Source organism: Eumetopias jubatus, unplaced genomic scaffold, assembly GCF_037043125.1.
Source record: "Eumetopias jubatus isolate StellerSeaLion01/CBP00866 unplaced genomic scaffold, mEumJub1_p1.0 scaffold_10, whole genome shotgun sequence".
Taxonomy (NCBI): Eukaryota; Metazoa; Chordata; class Mammalia; order Carnivora; family Otariidae; genus Eumetopias; species Eumetopias jubatus.
Genome location: NW_028274816.1, coordinates 39592394 through 39616006, shown reverse-complemented (window position 1 = coordinate 39616006; position 23613 = coordinate 39592394). Strand labels below are relative to the sequence as shown.

Sequence of the window (23613 nt, the reverse complement as noted above, 5' to 3'; positions counted from 1 at the left end):
CCGGGCTGACGGTTCCAGAGCCCCAGGGAAGGCCAGCAGTGCCTGGAGAGCCCCGAGGTCTCTCTGCAGCGTTCCTGAGGAAGTGCAGGGCGAAGTGTTTCCCAGCCACGCTGGCAGGCGGGAGGCAGCAGGGCTGCAGCTTTGTTCGCAAGCAGCTTCCGTGGCCCTCCAGCCTGCGGTCTCTGTGTGGCCCTGGCCCCGTCCTGGTGAGGTGGTGCTGGGCAAGTCTGCAAGCCTCACGGCGTCCACAGCCACACCACTGCGAACCCGACCTCCTGTCTCCACGAAGGCAGACTGGGTTGTAGCCTCTTCTAACCGTGTGAACAGGATCAAAAGTACGGCAGGTCTTCAGACTGAGTTATTTTGTTGACGTTGTCTGCTTTCTGGTGTTGTGAGTCTGTCCCTGGAATGTCCTTCTGGGCGAGTACAGAGGTTAAACCCTGGGACCAGTGGACACTGCAGGTCCTCCTGGTTTTGACGTTCCTGAGTCTGATGAGACCGGTGGACTTGGAGGGGAAAGGAGGTGGCTTCATTATGGGTTTCTTTCTGGAAGATGTAGTTGTTACTAATTAGGCTTGTTCTGCTGCAAGCATCCACTTGGCAAACCTTGCAGTTAAAGGAGGGAAATTGTTGTTTAACCCGGCCAATTATCTAATGTAGGAAAGCAAAGATGGTCTTTTTTTGGGGGGTAGCCTCGTTTTTGCAAAAGGCCTTCTGTTTTAGAAAACTAGAGTGCGTTGTGAACATGGTATTTCTAATACAGACGGGTCTTCTTCAAACTGATGCTTTGGTTTGGCAGCAAGTCTGCACTGGTCAGTACCCTCAGAGCAGACAGCTGTCCTGGTTTGGGTTTTGTCCTGGGGGACGTTGCCGTGTGGCCCTGGTGGAGGGTCACAGCATGTGGACAGGGTGAGTAGCTTCTGTGATGTGCAGCACGGACAGATGGACATGAAGGGCTCCAGGGGAGAGGTGTGTCGTTGTGGGGGTGCAGTGGGGGGGTGGCCCGCACGGGGCATCCTGTGGTGGACGTGGAGTGCAGGGGTGACACCACTGTGCCAGGAGGTCACTCTGATGGCTGCATTTAGTGTGTCTTCCGTGTAACAGTGAGTTTGGGACGGCAGGACTCTCCTGTCACCCCCTGCTAGCCTTGCTGTGAGCATGTTGTTTTCCTGAGACATTCTAGAATGGAGGTGCACAGGGTGCTGCGGTACGTGCCGGGCAGATGATTCACTGAGGGGCACAGTGGTTGGATGGGAAGGGGTGCACACGGACAGACAGCCACGAGCACCAGCAAGGTTATGTGCACCCAGTAGGCTGGTGTTAAACATCTTTTTGTTGTTAAAGTAGTTTTGGCACCTCCGGGGACTGGCACCCCTTGTGCTCTTGGTGAGGCCATGTATGGGGCACCCTTTGTGCAGACCACTTGGCAGTATCCCATGGGTGTGTATCCTGACTGCCTGCTCATCTCTGCCATGGGGCTAGGGTAGGAACGTGGGCTTGTAAAAGAGGGGTGGTGGCATGGACGGGATGGCACAGCGGGAATGTCCGTGGGGGGCGCAGGCGTGTGAGACAGGACACTTGGACTCCTGGGGTTCCCAGAGTGCCCACTTGCTCAAAGCTGCCTGTGTGTGCATACCCAGCTGAGGCTGAACCAGGGAGGAGACACACACCTTATCTCTGTTGTCGGAATTTTTTGGAACGTGCTCTGTATATGGTGCAGCAGGACACTGTGTGGGTGCGTGTCCAGTTACGTGCCCTCCTTGGGACACCACTGTAAGTTCAGTCTTGTGTTTGCCCTTATTGCCAATGGGTAGAGTCCCTTTCTATCTAAAATGTTACACTTCTATGAAATTCTTTTTCCTCTCTCTGTTGGGTTTTTGGCCACGTGGTCAGATTGTCCTGGGGGTGCCGTGAAAGTGCTGAGAGCTGGCTGAGTGGCCCAAGCGCAGGGACCTGTCAGCCATGCCCCCCAGAGGGACCTGCTCCAGCAGGTGGCTTCTCTCCCCTTTCTCTGCAGGCACCTCTTGTCACCAGGGTGCCTCGTGTCTCCAGCGTGTTCTGGGAGAGAACAGGGGCTATTACCTGGACCTTGTAGGAAAGTACAAGGGAATGTGGGCAGTGTTAGCATTTTCCACGCAGGGGCCCGGTGATCCAGTCTTTAAGGGTGTGTGTGTTGTTGAGTTTTCTGTGATGTCAGCTATCCCTTCTTAATGTAGGAATTCTAATAAAAGATCTCCCTGAGAGTGTCCTCGGGCAGACTGAAGCCTGTCCCTCTGCTTTGTCACAACACCGCACACGCAGCGTCCCGCCTCTAACCTCTGGAGCGTAGGCCTGGGAGAGACTCAGGAACTCCCTTGGCTGACATGAGAAAACAAACATGTGAGAAGAGGGGATTCGGGCCCGCGTGGAGGGTCATCTCACCCCCAAGCCTGTGTGCCAGGGGACTCCAGGTGGGGCTGCACGCCATGGCGGCATCGCCTGCTGTTCTGCGTCAGGGAGCGACGTGGCAGGTGGGGTACTGAGGGCTGGGACGCTGTGTGCTGGGTGCAGGGCCTCGTTGGTGAGCCAGTCTCACCTGCAGCTGGGGGGTGGGGCAGAGGCCTCACATGCCAGCAGCGGTGTGGGAAATGGCGCCCACTTTCTGTGTGCACAAGGATGGGCCCCATGTTATGTGCGCCTGTGCAACCACCCAGGTGAAGGCAGTTGTCCCCTACCCCATAATTTCAGTACTGACTTGCAGCCTCCGGGGGCCTCATCCACATCTTGGCGCCACCATGGTCCGTCTGTTCTCTGTTGGGGGACACCTGGGCTGTTTGCAGGGTTTGCACAAGTCAGTGTGGATGTGATGTGGCTTTGGAGGCCTGTGCACACATGTCACTTGGGGTGTCTCCACCTGCAGTGGAGTGTGGACAGAGCCTGTGCCCACCCTGGCCCCGTCTCCAAGGACCCCTCAGCCTGCTGAGCCCCTGGCCTGGGTGGCATGTCTTGTCATCACCTTGAATCAGTTGTGGCTCTTGACCAGTCTCTGCTGGGAAGAGGTGGGACTTCATCCTTTGGGGCAGTGGAGCAGCGACAAGGGGAGAGTGTCAGATCAGAGAAGGGTGGAGGCACACACCTGGGAGCCAGGCTTCACCAGCTTTAGGGGTTCCAGCACTAGTAATACACCTCCGGGCATCTCCAGCCTGAGAGGCGAGTCGTTAAGGAGCATTGATTGAGCACTGGGCCAGGCATCAGATGTTGTCCTAACCTCTGAATAGGAGAAAATTTTATTTCCTTATTTTATAGATGGAGAAACTTAGACGTATCTGACCACAAACCCAGGATTCTTAACCAGCTCGGCCAGTATTTCTGAAACGTCCTGACAGCTTCCTTTCGTGAGAAAAACAGTCTGTGTCTCTGCCCTGCACACACCCAGAAACATGTTTACAGAACAACTTCCTTCATGAGGTGGTGTGCGTTATTTCACTTTCTAAACAGCGTGTGTTCCAGAAACGCCCTGCTAGGTGATCTCCGCCTGCACCTAACGTGACTCCAGAGCCGCGGTGCAGCGCTCCTGTCTCTTTGGTGAAATGTGTCTTCTGTCCTGTGTCCGTTTTCTCATTGGATTGTTCGATGTTTGCTACTGTTTTGATTGTGGTTTATTAATAAGTGAGCCCTTTGGTGATTCGGCAGATCTGCAGCTTATCTTTTCACCTGGGAACTGGGTCTTTCACAGAGCGAAGGCTTTAATCTTGTGGAGATGCGCTTTATCATTTTCCTTATGTGGTGGACACTTCTGGGGTCCTGCCTAAAAACTTTATGCCCTGGGGGCGCCTGGCTGGCTCAGTGGAGCTTGTGACTCCTGATCTTGAGGTTGTAGGTTCAAGCCCCACGTTGGGTGTAGAGATTACTTAAAAATAAAATTTTAAGGAAATAAAAATAAAAACTTTTTGACTCACCCTAGGTCTTAAAGATTTTCTCCTCTTCCCCTAAAAATTTTTATAGGTTTTTATAGTTTTTCCTTTTTAGATTTATACCTAAGCATTTCATTTTTATTTAGGGCTATTGTAGATGGTGGTGTGTTTCCACACACTCATTGCTAGTTTGTAGAAATATAGTTGGCCCTTGAACAGTGTGGGGGTGAGGGAGGGGTACCAACCCCCACACATAGGAAAATCATGTATAACTGAGTCCTTCAGAACTCTACTAATTAGCCCACTGTTGACCAGAAGGCTTACCAATAGCATAAACATTTGATTAACACATAGGTTGAATGTTACACATATTTTATACATGTATTTGTACATGTGTGTAATACATACACATATATGTATATATGTGTGTACATATATATGTTCTTAAGATTTTATTTGAGAGAGAGGGAGAGTGAGCACAAGCAGGGGAAAGGTCGGAGGGAGAAGCAGGCTCTCCGCTGAGCAGGGAGCCCCAGGGAGCCCCATGCAGGGACAGATCCCGGGACCCCGGGATCATGACCTGAGCTGAAGGCAGACGCTTCACTGACTGAGCCACCTAGGTGTCCCTCGCATGTTTTATATTCTTACCATAAAGTAAGCTGGAGAGAAGAAAATGTTATTAAGAAACTCATGAGGAAGAGAAAATACGTTTACAGGACTGTGCTGTATTTATCCAAAAAATCCGTGTGTAAATGGACGTGTGCAGTTCAAAGCCGTGTTATTCAAGGGTCAGCTATCTAGTGGACTTTTGTGTTTTGGTCTGGTATTCTGCATCCATGCTGAACTCATTACTTCTAGGAGTTTTTGGAGATTTCCTTGCAGTTTTGTAGATAGACAATCATGTTATCACCAAACAGAAGGTTTTATTTCTTCCTTTCCAATTTGTATGCTCTTTATTTCTTTTTCTTGCCTTACGGGGCGCAGGCTGGTAGTTCCAGTAGGATGTCCAAAAGTGGTGGTAGGTCAGGACGTCTCTGCCTTGTTCTGATCCTGGGGAGAAAGCATTCACCACAGTTGGGATCCTGGGGAGAAAGCATTCACAGTTGGGAATGACATCAGCTGTGAGCTCTTGTGGGTGCTTGTTCCCACATTGAGGGTATTCATTCCCCTGTGTTTATTCCAATTGTGCTGTGAGTTTTTATCAGGAGTACTGAATTTTGTTAAATACTTTTTCTGATCATTTGTTACGATTTGTGATGTTTTTCTTCAGCCTGTTAATACGGGGGATTTTCAAGGTTGAACTGGCCTTGCATATCCTGTACTCATTCCCACAAATACACCTACACCCCCACCTGATCATATTGTGGAGGTCACCCTGGCGTAATAGGTCCCCCTTTGTCCTGCTCCGTGATGTAGATACGTCACGTGCTCCAAGCAGCCGCCTGGCATGTGGGCCTTACGTCTCTGGGTGGTGCTGCCCTTTCCTGTCCTTGCCCCCCTGCATCTCAGGACAGCACTAGCCATGGGGTGGCTGGCTTGCAGGGCGATGCATGCTTGACTCTGCAGGGTGAGCCCCGCCCTGTCCTCCAGGGCCACCCTCTTGTGCATTCCCAGCAGAAATGCACGAGTGTGCCTGGTGCTCTTTCTGATATTTCTGTCTGTGTTTGTTCTCCCATTGGTCACCTCCATCAGTTTATGTCCATGCATATCAGCCTTAGGGGGTGTTTCGGACTCATCCCTCCTCCAGTCTGCTGTTGTTCTTTGTCACGTGGTTGTTGAGCCCACATTGCTCTCTTCTGTCATCACATTTAGTCTGTATCTTAGCTCCTTCTGTGGAAGAAGGTGTTTTCCCTACTCTGTTTTTTTCAGTCCCTCTTCACCTCCTACCTTAGAGCTGTGTGTTTACCTTGAATGTCTCAAGGTTTCATTTTCCATTCTGTTCTGTAATTAGTGTCTTGTGCTATGCTTTGTGCATTGGTTAAGGGAGCTTTGAGATGCTGTCCTATAATGTCCGTGTAACTACACTGTCCCTTCCGAGGCCGGCCTGGAACGAGGTCAGGTGACCAACCTTCTGTTTCTAAAGACCTGCCAGGGTATTGTTCCTACCATGTTGTAAACATATCCAGCTTCTTAAACTTTATTTATTGTGAAATGTAACATGACACCCACTGTCCACAAAGTAAAAATGTACAGTTCACTTATTTTTTAAAAGATTTTTTTTATTTAGTTATCAGAGAGAATGAGTGAGTGTGAGCATAAATGGGGGCAGAAGGAGAAGCAGGCTCCCCGCTGAGCAGGGAACCTGATGTGGGACTTGATCCCGGGACCCTGGGATCATGACCTGAGCCAAAGGCAGACGCTTCACCGACAGAGCCACCCGGGTGCCCTTGTATGATTCACTTCCCACAAAAAGCACACATGTGTAACCAGTGGGGCCTCATACGCGCGTGGCTGTGTGCACATTCTTGTGCAGGTCCTGGCCTGTTTGTGCTTGGCATTTCTTCGGGCTGTGTGCCCAGCCTTGCTGCGGTTGTATGGTCCATGCTCCCGTCAGAATGCATCTCTTCCCCTTGCTCTACATCTTCACTGATACTTGATACCTTATTTTGATTTTGTTTACATTTTCTAGATTGCTAAAGCGGTTGATAAGTTTTTCATCTACTTACTGGCCTTTTAAATGTCCTCTTTTGTGACGTACCTTAAGTCTCATGTCCATTTTAGTTTTGGATATTTTGTCTTTTTCTTAATGATTTGTAGGAGCTCTTTATATATTCTGGATAAAAGCTTTTTGTCAGTTATATGTGAAGAAAATATCCTCTTTTCCTTTGAGGGAAGATGACTTTTAATAGAACTTGGGGCGTCTGGGTGGCTCAGTCGTTAAGCATCTGCCTTCAGCTCAGGTCATGATCCCAGGGTCCTGGGATCGAGTCCCACGTCGGGCTCCCTGCTCAGCAGGGGAGTCTGCTTCTCCCTCTCCTTCTGCCTGCCGCTCCCCCTGCTTGTGCTCGTGTTCTCTCACTCTCTCACACAAATAAAATCTTAAAAAAAAAAATAGATAAAACTTCTTACTTTTATTTATTAAAGATTTTATTTATTTTTTGACAGAGATAGAGACAGCTAGAGAGGGAATGCTTGAGCTTGTTTCCGGTCCTGCTCTGTTGGTCAGCACACGATGCTGCTTTGACACTGTGTCTTGAGCTATTTGACTTTGACTTTATTTAATTTTGTTTACTAATATGTATTTATGTAATCTGAGGTTCTTTCCTTTCAATTTTAAGTTTGTTTGCATGAGTTCTTTCTTTTTTTATAGAAATCCTTTCCACTTTTTTTCTTAGGATAGTTTGGCCTTCTGCTCAGTAGTTTTCTGGCTTCATGTCAGTCCCTCCTGGTTTGGTTTATTTCCTGATAGCAGGTCTTTTCTCTGCAGTGTTAACTCTGCCCTAGTGCTTCTGTGGAGGTTCTCAGCCTTGTTGGGCCAACTCTCTCACAACCCTGGAGGATTAGTAAGGACCCCACACAATTTTTGTTATGTGGGCTACAGCTCTCAAATTATTATATTAACATATTGTCTTTAAAAGTATAACTGAGAAAATATTTAAATATTTAATTCACTTAAAATAATAAAGTAGTACAGGGCACCTGGCTGGCTCAGTTGGAGCAGGATGTGGCTCTTGGTCTTGGGGTTGTGAGTTCAAGCCCCATTTTTGGGTGTAGGGATTACTTAACAAAAAAATAAAACTTTAAAAAAATAGTAAAGTAGTACATACACATATTATTAAATATTTATATAAATATTTCATTAAATATTAAATATTTCATTAAATACTGAAAAATATTTCACAAAAGAAATCAAATTTAGTGAAACAAGTGGCATTGTTTTCTGTATCTGCCGATGTCTGATGTCTGCCTTCTAACAGCTAGCTAGATACCACTCCCCATGTCTGCACTCCATCTATGGCATTCTGCTATTTTTTTTGTTAAGTGTAAAAATAATCCAGCCTCTCACAGACATGTGGTGCAGAAAGAGACACATTTGGGTACCTTCTCAGAGGCTCTGGAAACCCTGCTGGTCGGCATTGGCACTGCGGATCAGTGGCTGCATTCTGTCCCTTGTGGGTATCCTATATTGGTCATTTGGAAAATGTTGATTCATTGAGTTAGCCAGATCTTCCTGATGTTAACATGTTTATTCTAAAAATAACCTTTTTGAGGGGCACCTGGGTGGCTCAGTCGTTAAGCGTCTGCCTTCGGCTCATGTCATGGTCCCGGGGTCCTGGGATCGAGCCCCGCATCGTGCTCCCTGCTCAGCGGGAAGCCTGCTTCTCCCTCTCCCACTCCCCCTGCTTGTGTTTCCTCTCTCACTGGGTCTCTCTCTGTCAAATAAATAAATAAAATCTTAAAAAAAAAAACCAAAAAACCTTTTTGAGGCGCGTGGGAGCCTCATTCGATTAAGCATCAGACTCTTGATCTCAGCTCAGGTCTTGGTCTCAGGGTCGGGAGTTTAAGCCCCACGTTGGAGCCTACTTTATTTTATTTATTTTATTTTTTTTCGATCCCAGGACCCTGGGATCATGACCCGAGCCGAAGACAGATGCCCAACCGACTGAGCCACCCAGGCGCCCCTGGAGCCTGCTTTAAATACATACATACATACATACCTTTTAAAGTTACCACCGATCTCATTAGAATGTCTTCAAGTGCTGGGATGCTGTTGAGCTAATGGACATGGAAAGTTTTCCTAAGCTCAGGTTGCACTTGGAAGCTCAAATTTTATTATTGTCCACAGCTACTATTAATTTTCCTTGAAGTGATCACTCTAGTTTGTTGATTTTTGAGAAGATAACTGCCAGATACCCAGTTCTTAATAATAATAATAACAATGGTTTGTCCGGGAGTCTTTCAGGTGAAACCTGTGTCCTGTGAAAATGTAGCCGAGTCAGCCGGCCATGCCCAGAGGCTCTCCTGGGGGTTAGCACTTCCCGCCATGCACCCTTGAGTCGTGTCAGAGTACAGAAGGACAGGGCCTCAAGGTTTATTTAATTTAATAATGAATTTAATTTAATTATTTATTAATTTAATTTAATAAGATTTAAAATTGTTGCTTCTTTCTCAAGGACAGTTGCAGGTGCTCCTGGGTTGTGTTACTGGGGTTGTGTGAGGGTCTTGCCTTCTCGTGGGGCATGGCAGCATCCCGCCACCAGTCCTGTAATAAGAAAGGCAGGTTGTCATGAAAACAGTCTTGGCCTCACAAGCCCCCAAAAGGGGTTCGGGCACCCTCAGAGCCTGCAGACAACACAACCACTGCACCATGGTGGCGGGCCAGTAGCAAAGACGTCGGAAATGTGGACCAGGACGGCACTTGGGCCGTCTAGTAAAACTTTATGGACATGGAGATTCTAATTCCCATGCAACTTTCTTTTCTTTTCTTTTCTTTTTTAAAGATTTTATTTATTTATTTGAGAGAGAGAGAATGAGAGCCAGAGAGCATGAGAGGGAAGAGGGTCAGAGGGAGAAACAGACTCCCCGCCGAGCAGGGAGCCCGATGTGTGGGACTCGATCCCCGGACTCCAGGATCATGACCTGAGCCGAAGGCAGTCGCTTAACCAACGGAGCCACCCAGGCGCCCCTCCCATGCAATTTTCATATGTCACAAATACTAGTCTTTTTTTTTTTAAGATTTTATTTATTTATTTGAGACAGAATGAGAGAGAGAGAGAGAGCACATGAGAGGGGGGAGGGTCAGAGGGAGAAGCAGACACCCTGCCGAGAAGGGAGCCCGATGCGGGACTCGATCCGGGGGACTCCAGGATCATGACCCGAGCCGAAGGCAGTCGCTTAACCAACGGAGCCACCCAGGCGCCCCACAAATACTAGTCTTGAATTTCTTTGTCCCCCAAAGGTATAAAATACGAAACCTGGCGCTCCTGGCTGGCTCTAGTCAGTAGAGCGTGCAACTCTTGATTTTGGGGTTGTGAGTTTCAGGCCCCACATTGGGTGTAGAGATTACTTAAAAATTTTTGAAAAACAGTAAAATAAACTTGGAAACTCATTCTTAGCTTTCAGTTTTTACCTAAGCGGGGAGAGGGCTGGTTTTGGCCTTGGGCTGTAGCTTGTGACCTGTGTGACCTCTCGTCCTCCTCTCAGGAAGGGTAGAGGGGTGGTTAGCTTGGCTTTTCTCTGGGCTTGAAGCTGTCTTCATTGTGCTCCTTCCCTGCTGACAGTGTGGCCAGATTCGGTATTTGAGTCTCTGGACCGTGGCTCCAGTGTGGTCTGGCACGCTGAGAATGGAGGGCACTTCTCACCGAGTCATGCCCACTCCTTTCCCGAGGACCGTGGCACTGTCCTGCATTCTTGTCCTCGGTGGGCACACCTGGAGGTTTGGCGAAGTGAAGTCACCATCGGTGCTGGTGGTTTACCCGCGGTCAGATTCCTCCTGTCGAAAGACTTGTGTGCTAGGCTGTTTTCCTCTGTTACTTCTTTGGTAATGCCTTTGCCTTGGTAGCACAGTGAGCTTTTTGAATTGGTTCTCCAGTTCCTATAGCCTTTCCTCTCATTTCTAGAGTTTTGAATCTTTTAGTCTCCTTGAATTTTTCTACTCTACTAAAACCAGGATTGCTTCTAAGTCATTGTTTCTCTCCATTTTGCAGTCTTTGTTTCCGAGTCAGTTAAAGCAGGGTTCTTGATGTCCTCAGAGTTCTCAGAACTCCCCGCCGTGTGTAAGCTTCTTCTCAGGCTTCCTCTCTCCTCCCTGAGCTTGCTGCTAAGTTGGACAAGGCACCCTGGGGCTGGTGGGCCTTCCTTCACTGCTGGCGTGTGTCACCTGTGTGGAGTGGCCGGGGGTGGTGACCCTGCATCCGGGGCCACTGCGCCTTTCCCACAAGAGCTGGCCTGCGCTGGCCCGGCTGGACCGAGCCCTCCTGGTCCTGTAGACATGGGGCCCTCAGGGCTTGTGTGAACTTGCACGGGCTGTGGCTTTGTGCACTCAGATTCCAGCTCTGATGCACACGAAGCCACTGCAAATGCCTTCCAGTTTCCCATGGTTTATTGCTGTTAGCTTGCCACTTGAAACGGCAGGGTAAGGCTGAGTCCTTGCATTTTTGCTAAACTGTAGGTACTGCAGAAGTGTCTGCTCCTCTCTTGCATCCAGGTTCAGTCTTGGAGGGAGCCTCTGTCATGTGTGTCATGTCTCCTACCCATGGAGAGACTTGCAGTGTGATTCTGTGTTTTCAGAAGAAAAGACGGTATAAGTATGGCATTTGGGGGTCCCCAGAGATAAAGCCCTGTGTGTGCTTGTGGAGGTGTGGGTGGGGGCAGCTCTTAATGTGAATCCTGCTCGAGGCACCTTTGGGAAGAACGCATCTCGTCGTTGCCCTTGTTTGGAGAGCTCTTGGCATGGCTGTCCTGCCAGCCCCTCTGAATGGACTCTCTGTCCAAGCCCACAGTGCGGGGTCCCGGGGCAAGCAGGAAAGAGACCCTGCCAGTCAGACAGCATGTGGAGCTTCCGTGGGCTGTGGGCCATTTGTGACGTAGACAGGTGCAGGGGTGGGGGACCTTTGCCAGCCCGTATGTGACCCTGGGCAGGGAGCTGGCTGCAGACAGCTGGTGGTTCCCTTCCAGGCCAAGACGCTGGGCTCTGACACATGGCCGCCAGGTCACTGACAGATTCCCCGAGCCGGCAGTGTTGGTGTTTTACCTTGGTTTCAGGGAGCAGGTTGGGGCCTCTCTTCAGAGGACTCACCCAACTACAGACGCCCTTGAGTGCTTTCCTGAGTGGTCTGCATGCCTCCCAACAGTTTGCGAAGCTGGAACGGCTGCCCTTCAGTGTGGGTGCAGGAAAGGGCCCACATCCAGCAGCCCATCCCGTGTAGGGACTGGTTAGCAGCCAAAGCAGGCCTCAGACCAGCCATGCTCCTTCATCCAAATTCACGCTGCCCTGCAGACCTCTCCCCATGTCCTGCTGCTTTGGTGCTGAGTGTCAAGTCTGTGTATATCGCAGAAACAAGTCCACTTGTTTCTGACATGGACTTTTAGTCCCTGTGTTTAGAGTGGGCATCTTCTGACACCGGGAGTGAGGGATTCAGATCCCAGTTACAGTGTGTCTGAGCAGGGACAGCCAGCTTGCCTCTGGGGCCCGAGGCTTGGGTTGTCTGGTCAGGAAGCCCCAGAGCCCGGGTTGAGGTAGCCTGTAACCTGTTGGAAGGGAGGACCCCCACCCCCACCCCCCCCAGCCACAAAGACTGTCTCCACTGTGATGACTCTGTTGGGGGGTCCCAGCCCCTTCTTGGGTTGAACAGTGAATGCCCAGCAGTGAGCAGGGAGGCCTGTGGCGCCCTAGCACCCTCTACCCTCCACCCTCCCACAGGACCCGTGGAAGAAGTGGCGAGCCTGGTTCCTGACATGTGGCTCTGCCTGGCTTAGGACAAGTCGTGGGCGGTGATGAGAGTTGCTTTCTCCGCGTCTGCATCCTTCGCTTTGCTGGCGTGGCCATTTCTCTAAGCCGAGGGAGAGAATGCCTCGACGCGGAGGGGTGGGATGGCGTGGAGCCCTAGAGACCATGTAGATGGAAGATGAAGGTGCAGCTGGGACTTGTTCTCAGCTAGTTTATCACTGAGAAAATAACAGGGAGGGAGGACTCAAGTCCCCTTGGCCCTGCAGCTTGCCAGATGGGTCCTGCTGGGCACGGGATGATTGACCCAGTGTGCCCTGCTCTCCCAAGGAAATCAGCTGGAGGGCCCCACTGGCCAATCTGAGCCTCGGAGCTGAAAGCCTTTGTGAAGCCGCTTCACTGACTGCCCCTAAAGGAATGAGTCTAGAGTGCTGCATGTCCCAGGCCCTGAGGGAACCATGGCCATGGTGCTCGTCCTCGTGTTACTGACCGGTTTGGAATACTGATGTGTTTGTAACCAAGGGGAATGAGGTGGCCTCGGTGGTCTCAGTTGTCATCGGGAATGTGGGCTCAAGAAAAACGTCTTGTGGAAAAGAAAACGGAACTTTAGGGATGACACTCCTAACCCGATAGCTAGCAGTGTTCCCAGTCCTTGGCGGAGGGTGGGGGTGGGGCGGTGCCCTGAGGACAGTGACCTTCAGGATGTGAGTGAGGCCCACTGGTGGGCACAGGACATGGCACGCCTGGCCAATGGCTGGCACAGAATGTCCCTTGGGCCATCGTGATGAGGTTTGGGGCTGCCCTCACCCTGCGACAGATTACATGGAATTAGCTGGTTGTTCACAAAATGAAATGTGAAAATGAATAAAGGGAAACCTCATTTACAGTGAAGGAGGGAGGTGAGGCGAGCAGGGGGAGCTCTCACGCCCAGCACTAGCTGTCACTTACAGATCCAAGAGGAAAAGACTTTTACTAACCCAACAGGAGAAAGGAAGGTTTCTTCCTCCCCCAGCAAGAGCCCAGCTCCCATGTTCACCCCAATAAACTTGTAGTTATCAGCAGCCCCACCCCACCGCACTCCATCCCTTCCTGCTATAAAAGAGCCTCCTCTGCTTTGTTCCTCAGACTTGCCTATGGTTTGGGGCTGGCTTGTCTGTCCTGGGTTGCCATTCTCTGCTCTTCCAAAATAAAGCCATTTTTGCTGGTGAAATAACTAGCAGTTTCATTTTGAACATTAACAGAACGTACTGGCAGATGTCTGCTGGTAGCAAGGGACAGCTGCCTGGGTCCAGGGAACTTGCCCAAAGACTTGCACCCAAGGCCTCGGTGGTTTAATTTTAATGCTGACAGTGAGAACCGTAACGGACAACATTGGCATAGCACTGCATGGTTTGCAGAGTACTCTCTACACCGCTGGGTACACCTTGCAGGGCCGTTGTGGAAGGCCCTTCACGTGGCACTCCGTGGCTCACCTTGCACTTCCAGTTACCCTCTCTATCCAGTCCTGGGCAGAGCTCTTTCCCAGTAATGCTGGGCATCCGCCTCAGAACTTGGCCCAGGGCGCCAGGAGGATGGAAGATGCCGGATGAGAGGCTGAGAACTCACTTAACTCCTTCCTCGTGCCCTGTGCCTGCTGTGGCTGTTTCAAAAGATAATTGGGCTGTGGAGGCTGGGGCAGTTGTCGTGGAACCGTACTGTGTTCTCTTCGTGCTGTTCTGTGGCTCTCGTCTTTCCCACGGAGGGCAGGTGCAAGGAGGAGGCAGGACTCTTCAGTTCACGGGTCTCAGAAATCTACTTTGAATAGAGAGACCACCTACCAGAGACACTTCAGGGACACATAGTGAAGTCACTTGTTCGAGGAATGAAGTGGCTATCTGTGCCCGTCTCTTGGTGTAGACACCGTGGAGTAGGCTGGGAGATTGGGGTTCAGACATCGTGGGGCTTGCACTGAGGCCACGTGCCGGTCCGGGTCTTTCCTATGCGATCACGGACTCTTGTATTTCACATTCACGAGTAGGAGTGTTGGACATCCCCTGATGATTGTGCTCGATTTCCCGTCATGAGAGCAGGCAGTCAGGTACTCTTTTTAAAACTTCTACTGAAACATTGCTGATGAGTGCCAGCAGCTCTCTCTCAGTCAGACTCTGAGAGGCTACTTTTCCAGGCTGAGATATTCTAGTTTGGTACTGGAAAATTGGAGAGGAATGTCGAATTCGTAGTTTCAAGCAGAGATGGAAAATGCTGGTTTTGGCCTCCACCACTGGAGTGTGTGGATGGAAATGCCCTGTCCACCTGCTTTATGTGCTGGGGGAGGAAGTGTAGGGAAGTGAATAAAGTTGGTCAGCCTTATCCCTCTTCCCAAAATAAATTTAGATGTCTTCTTAGGTCAGTCAAGAATGAAGAGAATACTTTGTGAAATTTAATGTGGAAAAATAAGAGGCTCTCCGGAAGACATGGTAAAGGGCGCACAGGGGGCTGACAGAACCAGGGAGTGGAGCTCCACTTACCGATTGCATTTGAACATTGTATTTCAGAAGCCACACTTTATACAGAGCAGAGGCCGCTTAATTCCAGGTGACTTAGTTACAAAAACTACTTATCCAAAATGGCAAAGCACAGAAGTAGTTCACTGAGGGAAGAGGAAATGAAATAGTACACATAGTTTGTTTGTATAAAATGTTTTCTACGGGGCTCCTGGGTGGCTCAGTCATTAAGCGTCTGCCTTTGGCTCAGGTCATGGTCCCAGGGTCCTGGGATCGAGCCCCACATCGGGCTCCCTGCTCAGCGGGAAGCCTGCTTCTCCCTCTCCCACTCCCCCTGCTTGTGTTCCCTCTCTCGCTGTGTCTCTCTCTGTCAAATAAATAAAATCTTTAAAAAAATAAAATGTTTTCTAACTCAGAGGATGAAAATTTAAAAACAGGGGCACCTGGGTGGCTCAGTTGGTTAAGCATCTGCCTTTGGCTCTCAGGTCATGGTCCCGGGGTCCTGGGATCAAGTCCTGTGTCAGGCTCCCTGATCAGTGGGGAGTCTGCTTTTCCCTCTGCCCTTCACATCGCTTGTGCTCTCTCTCTCTCAAATAAATAAAATCTTAAAAAAAAAAATACAAAAAGTATAAAAAGGAAGATAGTGGCTTTTGGGAAGACTGTGTGGAGCAAACAGGAGGCCTAGAAGGGCTAGACAAGGCTGTGTTCTAAGAAGGTCCATGTTGCCATGGTCTGGTCAGGTCAGTAATGGCCGCAGGCAGAGACTGAAAGGAGGTTGATTCTCCTCTCAGGTCCCAGAGGGAGCCCCCCCGGGGCCACCAGGGAAGGCACCAGGGTGGCCAGGAGGCAGGCAGAGGATAGGAGTAAGGATAAGGTCTTTGCTGGGGTTTCAGCTGGAAGAGCAGGTGGGCAGGGTGGACAGCTCAGGACTGGCTGGTTGGAATCGTGCTGTGGGTTGCTGGGGGGGTGGTCTCTGGTTGCCTGGTGGCTGGCTTGTGTGTGTTAGATAAAGAGATGGGTGGTGGTTTTATGTAGGAAAGCTTTGCTATCTCTACGAAAGGGCTAGCTCTGAGAGGGGCAGTCTCTCCCCAGACTGCAGGGTTTTTTTGTTTTGTTTTGTTTTTTTAAACGTGTCAGAACATGGTAAAATACAGAATTAAGTCAGCACATGTACTGGCATTTCCTGGGAAATACAGGGGCAGGGCCTCAGGCCCCTGTGCAGGGTCTGGCTCAGTGGCTACAAATCGGGGCACCAGAGCTGTCTGGACGTCTGGGGGGACTGTGAGGGCTCCTTCAGAGGCATCCCACTGGGCTGGTTTCAGCTCATTTGATTTGGGAGAAGTTGGGAAATTGGGTCTGTGTGGCTCTCATCCTCACCTTCTATCTGGGGGCAGTGTGGGAAGGGAGTTGCTTTCTGGGGGGTGCAGGTGATGAGTGGGGTTGAGGCCATGGCCTAGAGGGTGGTGGTTGTGATGTTCTGCCCCTGGGATGGGACCTTGCCCGTGGAGCAGTTAAAGGGGACCTGGAAGGGCAGGGCCAGGCTCTCCATCCCGGAGTGGGCTGCCGGGCCGTGAGTCCTGTGAGGTCCCTTCCTGGGCACCTGTCCCAGCAGGGAGCACAGCCCCATCAGAGCGGTAGGTGACATCCAGTCCATTCTGGGGCATGAATTTGAGATTGCCTGGGCTTTGTGTGCATTGGTCCTGATTGACCCTGTGTGTCCTCTCTTTTGAAACAGACGGTCGATGACGAAGCGATGGCCGTATAAATGAAGATCAGGTGAGGGGAGAAGAACGATGCCCAAGGGTGGGTGTTCTAGAACACCACAGCACGAAGACTTTTCCCTCAGCAACGACATGGTGGAGAAACAGACGGGGAAAAAGGTAACGCCTGAGCTGCCCTCCCCGTCGCTGGCTCACAGTTGCTGGCCTCTGTGTCTGTCCCTGTCCTAGCCGATGTCCCTCTGCAGCCACAGTGACCCAGGGAAGGTCCGGGCCAAAGAGGACCTGCTTTTTCTTAAGGAACCAAAGGGAAGCTTTCATTAGGTTTATGCACAGGTTGCTGAGATAGTGTTGGTGTGGCCCCACATTTTCTGGTCTGGGAGCCACAGATGTCTGTCATGGTTTCAGTGAGATCAGATCTGATGTTTAACCATATTTGCCTTGTCCTGACCAGAAACACTGCTGGGGTGTACTTGTACTTGCGGTGTGGCCGGTTGTCCGTGTGACTCCGAAAAGGCACTGTAACACCAAATCACTGTCTCAGTGATGTGCGGTCACCTCTGGGCTCCAGGGTGCACACCCCGCCCCGCAGCCTGGGGGCGCTGCTGAGTGTGGACTTGGAATCAGACAGAAGAAGCAGGTGCAGGCTCTGGCCTGTGTTGTCTGTGACCGTGAGTGTGTCTGCAGTAAGAACAAGAGCGACTCGTGCTGGTGTGGGGGAGGCAAGCTGCCTGTGCTGGCTTGTCCATGGGGTGGCACTGCTCTTCACCCTAGAGCTGTCCCTGTCCCCCTGTACGCCCTCCTGGGAGGCCATCCACCCTGTGATGTGTGTGTACTGATCGGTGTCAGTGCACCTGCTGTCTCTGCTGACACCCTGGTTGTGTGGGGTATGAGGAGATGAGTGAGCAGGGCCATGCCGTCCATCTGGTTGAGGTGAGACGGGGGGCAGGTTGTGAACATAGGCGTGGTTAGGTGCTCATCACAATGACCAGGCTGCGGAGCTCTGGTGTGTGGGCGTCTGTGGCCACACGTTCTGTCCACTTGCCCTGTCCCCCAGCACCCTGTCGCATGTGCAGGAACAGGTAGGAGCCACCACATGGAGCTGTGGGCAGGCTGAGGCTGGAGCTTGGTCTGAACTTGCATGGGAGTGGCGTGCGGGTCTGGGAGGCCTGTGGAGGGTCTGGTTGCAGCTTGGGATGGGCGTGTGCTGGTGTGCCCACGAGGAGTCGGAGCCACTGGGGACAGATGTGCCCTGGCTGAGTGTGGGAACTCTCCCTCTGGGACACTTTCACACTCAACGGCCAGACCATTGTTGGTAGTCAGGGTTCCCAGGTCTGTGTGTGGGTTTTCCTGCGACAGGATTCCATGGTCACAGGACAAGGGAGAGGCCCCATGTGTCCCTGTCTGGGCTGCCTTCTCTGCCTCCAGACCGGCTCTACCGAGTGGACGGGCAGCTGGGGCTTCAGACTGCTGCCCCCCCGCCCCGGCTCGGGTCTTCTCTGCCCAGTAAGGGCTCTCCACCGAGGCAGACACCAGAAAAGGCCGCCAGAGCTCAGTGCCTGCCCTGGAGGGGTTGCCTTCTAACACAGGCCTCGCTCTAGGCTGGTTGCAGTTGCTTTGTTTTCCTTACGGAGAGCAGTCACTGGGCAGAACTGGCCCGGCGTGGGCAGCATGGCAGCACGCACACGTTTGCCATGGGAGATATGTGCATTTGGCTTTGCTTTTTTCCTCAAGTAAAGTAGCTCTGTATTTAGCCCTCTACCACCCAAGATAGACATTTTGTTGGCTTCTGTTGCGACCCCTGTTTTGCTAGCAGGGGATGCTCGGCAGCAGCTTTGAGTGAACTCCCTGCCCCAGCCCAGCTGCTCAGCAAGGTTCTGAGCCCAGCTCTGCCCTGAGGGCCTCATCGGAGCCACTTTGACGCTCTCGGGGGAACCCCTGACCCGCTCTGGTTACGTTGCAGGTGTTGGCTTTCCCTGCATGGCTCATGGCGGAGGCGCTGGGACTCAAGAACTGTCCACTTCTTAGTGAAATAGAGTTCAAACCCCCATCCCCATCAGAATATGCAGTATGACCCCTGCCTTAGGAGGCCTCTTTACGGCCCCTCCCGACACCCGTTACTGTGGAGGGACCTCCCCGTTGGGATTTGTAAGAGGGGACTTGCTGTTGGACAGTATGTCCCCCGTGCAGGCTTTTCCTTTGGGCCGTCCCCCACCTCCCCGTGCGGTCTCCACCGTACGAATGTCCAGCCCGTTCCGTACACGTTCTTCTGCTGAGCAGCATTTGGGCTGCTCCACTTGGGGGAGTACCAGAGTGAAGGCGTGAACGTGTGCACATGAGTAGATACGGTTTAGTAGTTGGAGCCTGAGAGGGTGGAAGCTGGCCTGTGTCGTCCTCACACAGGGGCTTGGCTTCCCTTTAGTCCCTCGGGGACGTTGGCAGCGTTTTGTGCCTTTTATCTCTGTTCTTCTCATGCTGGTCGTGGGGATGGGCTCCTAGCAGTGTTTGCCCTGTAAGGTGGGGGTCAATGTGTATGTTCTTCCCTGTGGGTGTTCACATGGTCCCCATCACTTACTGCACAGGGTCCCTCCCCCGCCATGTGTACACTGCTGAGTGTTTGTCCCCAGGCAGGTGCAGCTGCAGCCTCTTCTCTTTGGTTTGAACCTTTGGCCCTTGGTCCAGGGCCGCCTCCAACGACTGCTGTCGTCCTACAGTCTGCGTTTTTGTGGTTCCTCAGCATTGTCTTGCTCCTTCTGCCCCTTCGCGTTTCCACACAGGTTTTGGAGTAAGCTGCTTGGTTTCCACAGAAAGCCTCCTGGTGTTTTGATTGGATCACTTTGAATGTAAAGCTGAGTTTGCAGAGAATCGTCCTATTAACAGTTGTGCAGTGTCTGACTCATGAACAGGAGTATTTCTCTCTCTCTTTTTTTAAAGATTTTATTTATTCATGAGAGAGCAAGAGAGAGAGAGAGAAGGTGAAGCAGGCTCCCCGCCGAGCAGGGAGCCCGATTCGGGGCTCCATCCCAGGACTCTGAGATCATGACCTGAGCCGAAGGCAGACACTTAACCGACTGAGCCATCCAGACCCCCAGTATTTCTCCATTTTTATGTCTTTGTTTTCTCTCAGTAATGTTTTGTCATTGTGTGAGGGGCTTAAATTAATATCTTTTGTTAGATTCATTCCTGTGTATTTGATGTCTTTTGATACTAACTTAAGTGATACTTGAACATCATTTCCTAATTGTTTATAGTCAATACAAATCAGCTACCTTTCTGTAACCAGCAGCTTCAGATTGACTTATTAATCTGAATGGTTTAGTTTTCACATATATACTCATAACATCTTAAGATTAATACTTTGTTATTGCTCAGGGGAGAAAGCAGGGAAGGGACTGAGCCAGATCTGATTCCAGAGGAGCCTGTGTGGCTCCCTGCGGCGGGTTGTGTCTGCTCCCGGGACACGCTCTGCGAGGTTGTGTGTCCTGGTGCCTTTCTGACCCTGTGGAACTTTCCATTTGTGACTGGGCTGGACTTGATTGATCCTTTTGCCTTTTGATGGGCCGAGAGTGCTGCTTGTGAGCACGGGGGCGCGTTGCGTTCGTGTTAGAAACTCCCACCAGCAGCTGCTCATAGTTCTGCCTGCTCTGCTACCTTCTTGTCAACATTTGATACCATCAGTCTCTCATTTTAGCCACTCTGGTGGGAGCGTTGATCTTGCCTCCTGATTTTTTTTTTTTTATACGATCTTGTTTATTTATTTGACAGAGACACAGCGAGAGAGGGAACACAAGCAGGGGGAGTGGGAGAGGGAGAAGCAGGCTTCCTGCGGAGCAGGGAGCCCAATGCGGCTCGATCCCAGGACCCTGGGATCATGACCTGAGCGGAAGGCAGACACCCAACCGACTGAGCCACCCAGGTGCCCCACGCCTCCTGGTTTTAATATCTTAATGTGGGACATCTTCCCAAATGTGAACTGGTTACATGGCTATTTCCTTTTGCAAAGTGCGTATTCAGAGCTTTTGCTCATTTAAAAACACGTGTTTTGTTCTTCAGTAGCTGTGGTGATTGGGCATCCCTGCCTCCCCCTCTTCGGGGAAATACCCCCCTTGTCAGCCATCAGGTACTGGGGCCTCTTGGTCAGGTGAGGTCCGCTCCCTACTCCTGTGTGCAGAGCTCTTGTCAGGATCAGTGTTGAATTTTATCACGGGTTTTTTGGCAACTATTGGGTGATCATATGATTCTCTTTCCTTTCTTCATGTGGTGTGTTAAATTTTGAATACTTTGTTACTTCTATTATCCCTTGTATATAAACCTGTAGCAGAGATTCCCCAGAGGGTCAGGAGTGTTCTGGGTCGGTAGGTGTTGACTGCAGTGTGGGGATTGTGCTTGAGGGGTTCCTTTCCTCTGTCAGTGCTGGGGGTGGCAGAGTGCAGGTCATGACAGGTGGACATCCTTGGAGATGGGGTGGGCCACATCTTCCAGCAGTGTTGAAGTGGCTCAGGCCCTGCCCGGGGCCCCTCCTTGCACTCCAGACGCCCTTGGAGCTGGCTGTTGTGTGTCCTGGCAGAAATCTCCCTGGTCACTTAAGGGTGTCTCTCATGAGCTGCGGATGGCTGGTGGATGCCGTGGCTGGCTGTCCAAGCTGGGGGACTGTCGGGACCACAGGTGATGGGGACTGTGGCCATGCTCAGTGCTGGCAGGTGGCTCCTCCCGGGAGCACCCTGAGTACCCCTGCTGCTCTGAGTGTGGCTGTGACGACCGTGTTCGCTGACCGCTTCCGTGGGGAAAAGTACAGACAGCAAGCCCATCCAGTGCGGAAGCAGTCCCTCTACCAGCACGGCAGGTTGTGTGTGTTCTGCCTGCATGGGTCTCACTGCATGCCCCCCAGAGCCTCTTGCTATACCATGGTCAGGGCAGGGAGGCCGGGAGCGCACAGAGCCAGGGTGTTGGTTAGAATTTGGAGGTCTCCACCGAGCAGCCCCCCCCCCCCCCCCACCTGGGACATGTCAGCAAGGGGCGCAGGTTCCAGGGCGTTTAGCTGCCACAGCCAGCCCTCCCCTCAGCTCTGCGTCCTTCATCATTTTGGGATGGGGCTGCCCCACCCTTGCCCTCCAGGGCTCTGTGCCCGTCCATTTCCACACGGGACCTCCTCAGCTTGTGTGGACAGCACTGCACATGTGACCAGCCACTCATCCTGAGCGAATTCTGTCGTTCTACATTGGATGGCACCGAGGCAGGCACGGGGCTGACGTGCCCCGCCCCATGTCAGCCGGCTGGTCAGGATGGGGCTGGGATTTGGGCTTCTTGATCTTCATCCTGCAGGAGGGACCAGCCCTGAGACAAGACCAGGAAGAGGGGTGATGGCGGTGTGCCCCGCCCACCCTCCTTGCACCAGGGGTTTGGCCCGCAGGATCTGTCCCCAGAACAGCCCCCATGGTGTCACTGGCGTGTGGGGATGTCAGTTGGGGAAGGGGGAGGCCCACGCAGGCAGGGGGCATCAGACTCCTTCCGTGCATAGGGGAGTTCATGGTGGAAAACAGGACTCTCCTCCTGCCAACATTCCTTTTTTAAGACCAGCTCTTGTATTCCTCATTATTTAATCCTTCCCCGGGAAAGCCACATTGGAGACGACGTGTGTCTCTCCTCTCTTCATGGGAATACTTGGGTTTCAGGATGAGCACGGGGGCCGTGTGGGGCAGAGGAAGGTGGAGGGAGCCATGTGTGCTCAGGAGAGCCTGGCGGGTGGGACGTGCTTCTCATTGCCCAAGTAAGAGATTTGGTTTTCCTGGCACAGGAAATGGAATCGCAGTAAATGTGAGGATTCCGAGAACTTAATTTGGGAATGATGTCTGAAAGCGTCACTTTCTTTTCTAGGATAAAGATAAAGTTTCTCTGACCAAGACCCCAAAGCTGGACCGCAGTGATGGAGGGAAGGAGGTGAGGGAGCGAGCAACCAAACGGAAGCTGCCCTTCACCGTGGGGGCCAATGGAGAGCAGAAGGACTCGGACTCAGGTACCGGTGCCGCCCTCGCCCCCTGCCGACCACCCCAGGCCATCGTCACCTGCCAGACTCTTCTCTTCCACAGAAAGTGTCCTTGACGGCCCCTCCCTCAGGCGTCTCCGGACCCTGGACCCTGCCTGGGATATGCCCCCAGGACAGGTGCCCCCCAGCCTCTCTGCACCTCTCAGCTCTGCACCAGGACTCTTGGAGGAGTCCTGCTGGAGGCCTGGGTGGGCTCTAAGAGCATCTCCTCTGTTGTTGATGTTCAGGGTGACTCGGTGCTGATAGGAAAGGTTCACACACATACACACACCCACACACACACACCCACACACACACACACACGATTCCCCCGAGAGTGCCAAGCAGGAACATTCCCCCAGCCCCCAGCACACCCAGCGAGGCTCCCAGTGTGTGCCCAGCTGTAGGCGTGAGTGTGGGCTCCTCTCCCCTGAGGTTCGCAGGCCCCCTGCCCGTGGTCTCTTCAACCCCCTGGAAGTCTTGCGCTGGAGGATAAGCATGTTTTCCCTTAGGGCCGCAAAAGCACAGAAATTAAACCCAGTTGTTTGAAATAAAAGCCAAAGGAACACTGAGAGTGAGCTAGAGCCAGTGCCGTTTTCCTGCCGGTGTGGTGGGGCCTGGTGTTGCAGAGCAGGGGTGTGTGTGCGCATGAATATGAGCCTGCGTGTGCGTGGGCCTGTCTGCACATGAGCATGCACGTTGTATCTGTGTGTGTGAGTGTGCACGCACACGTGCACATGTGTGAAAGGGGGGCTGATAATACTTGGCACGTGCACCTTCAAGTTGATGGCATCTCAAGCAGCCCCTGTGGCCCACCTGGGGCTAGGCAAGAACCTGGCCTTTCTCCTGCCAGTCGGAACTGTCTCTTCTCCTTGACCCTGGTGCTCGGGGCCCTTCCCGGCCTGCTGGTCATCTGACTGGTCTGCAGACGTGTATGCCAGTCACAGGCAGGGGTGAAAAGGGGTACAGAATTCCCGGAGAGCCACGGAACCTGGGGTGAACCCACAAAACCGTGCATGCAGCCATAGGACAAGGAGGAGAGGCCCTGCCAGGATGGCGGTGTGGGTGGGGCTTCTTGCATAGGAGGCTTTGTGTCAGGTAGTGGGAAAGT

At 52.0% G+C, this 23613-nt stretch overlaps 1 protein-coding gene across 8 annotated transcripts in view; it reads left to right on the top strand.

The window, feature by feature from the left end:
* Positions 1-23613, top strand: part of ANKRD11 (ankyrin repeat domain 11) — a 191886-nt gene that overhangs the window by 142510 nt on the left and 25763 nt on the right. For 6 of the 8 annotated variants that reach the window (XM_028093371.2, XM_028093377.2, XM_028093385.2 and 3 more), the window contains 2 exons: positions 16498-16642; positions 22355-22493. In XM_028093371.2, the coding sequence (XP_027949172.1) occupies positions 16556-16642; positions 22355-22493 (226 nt within the window). In that variant the 5' untranslated portion in view covers positions 16498-16555. Of the gene's footprint in view, positions 1-16497; positions 16643-22354; positions 22494-23613 lie in introns of those variants that run through there. The other 2 variants (XM_028093419.2, XM_028093410.2) reach the window with 1 other exon arrangement.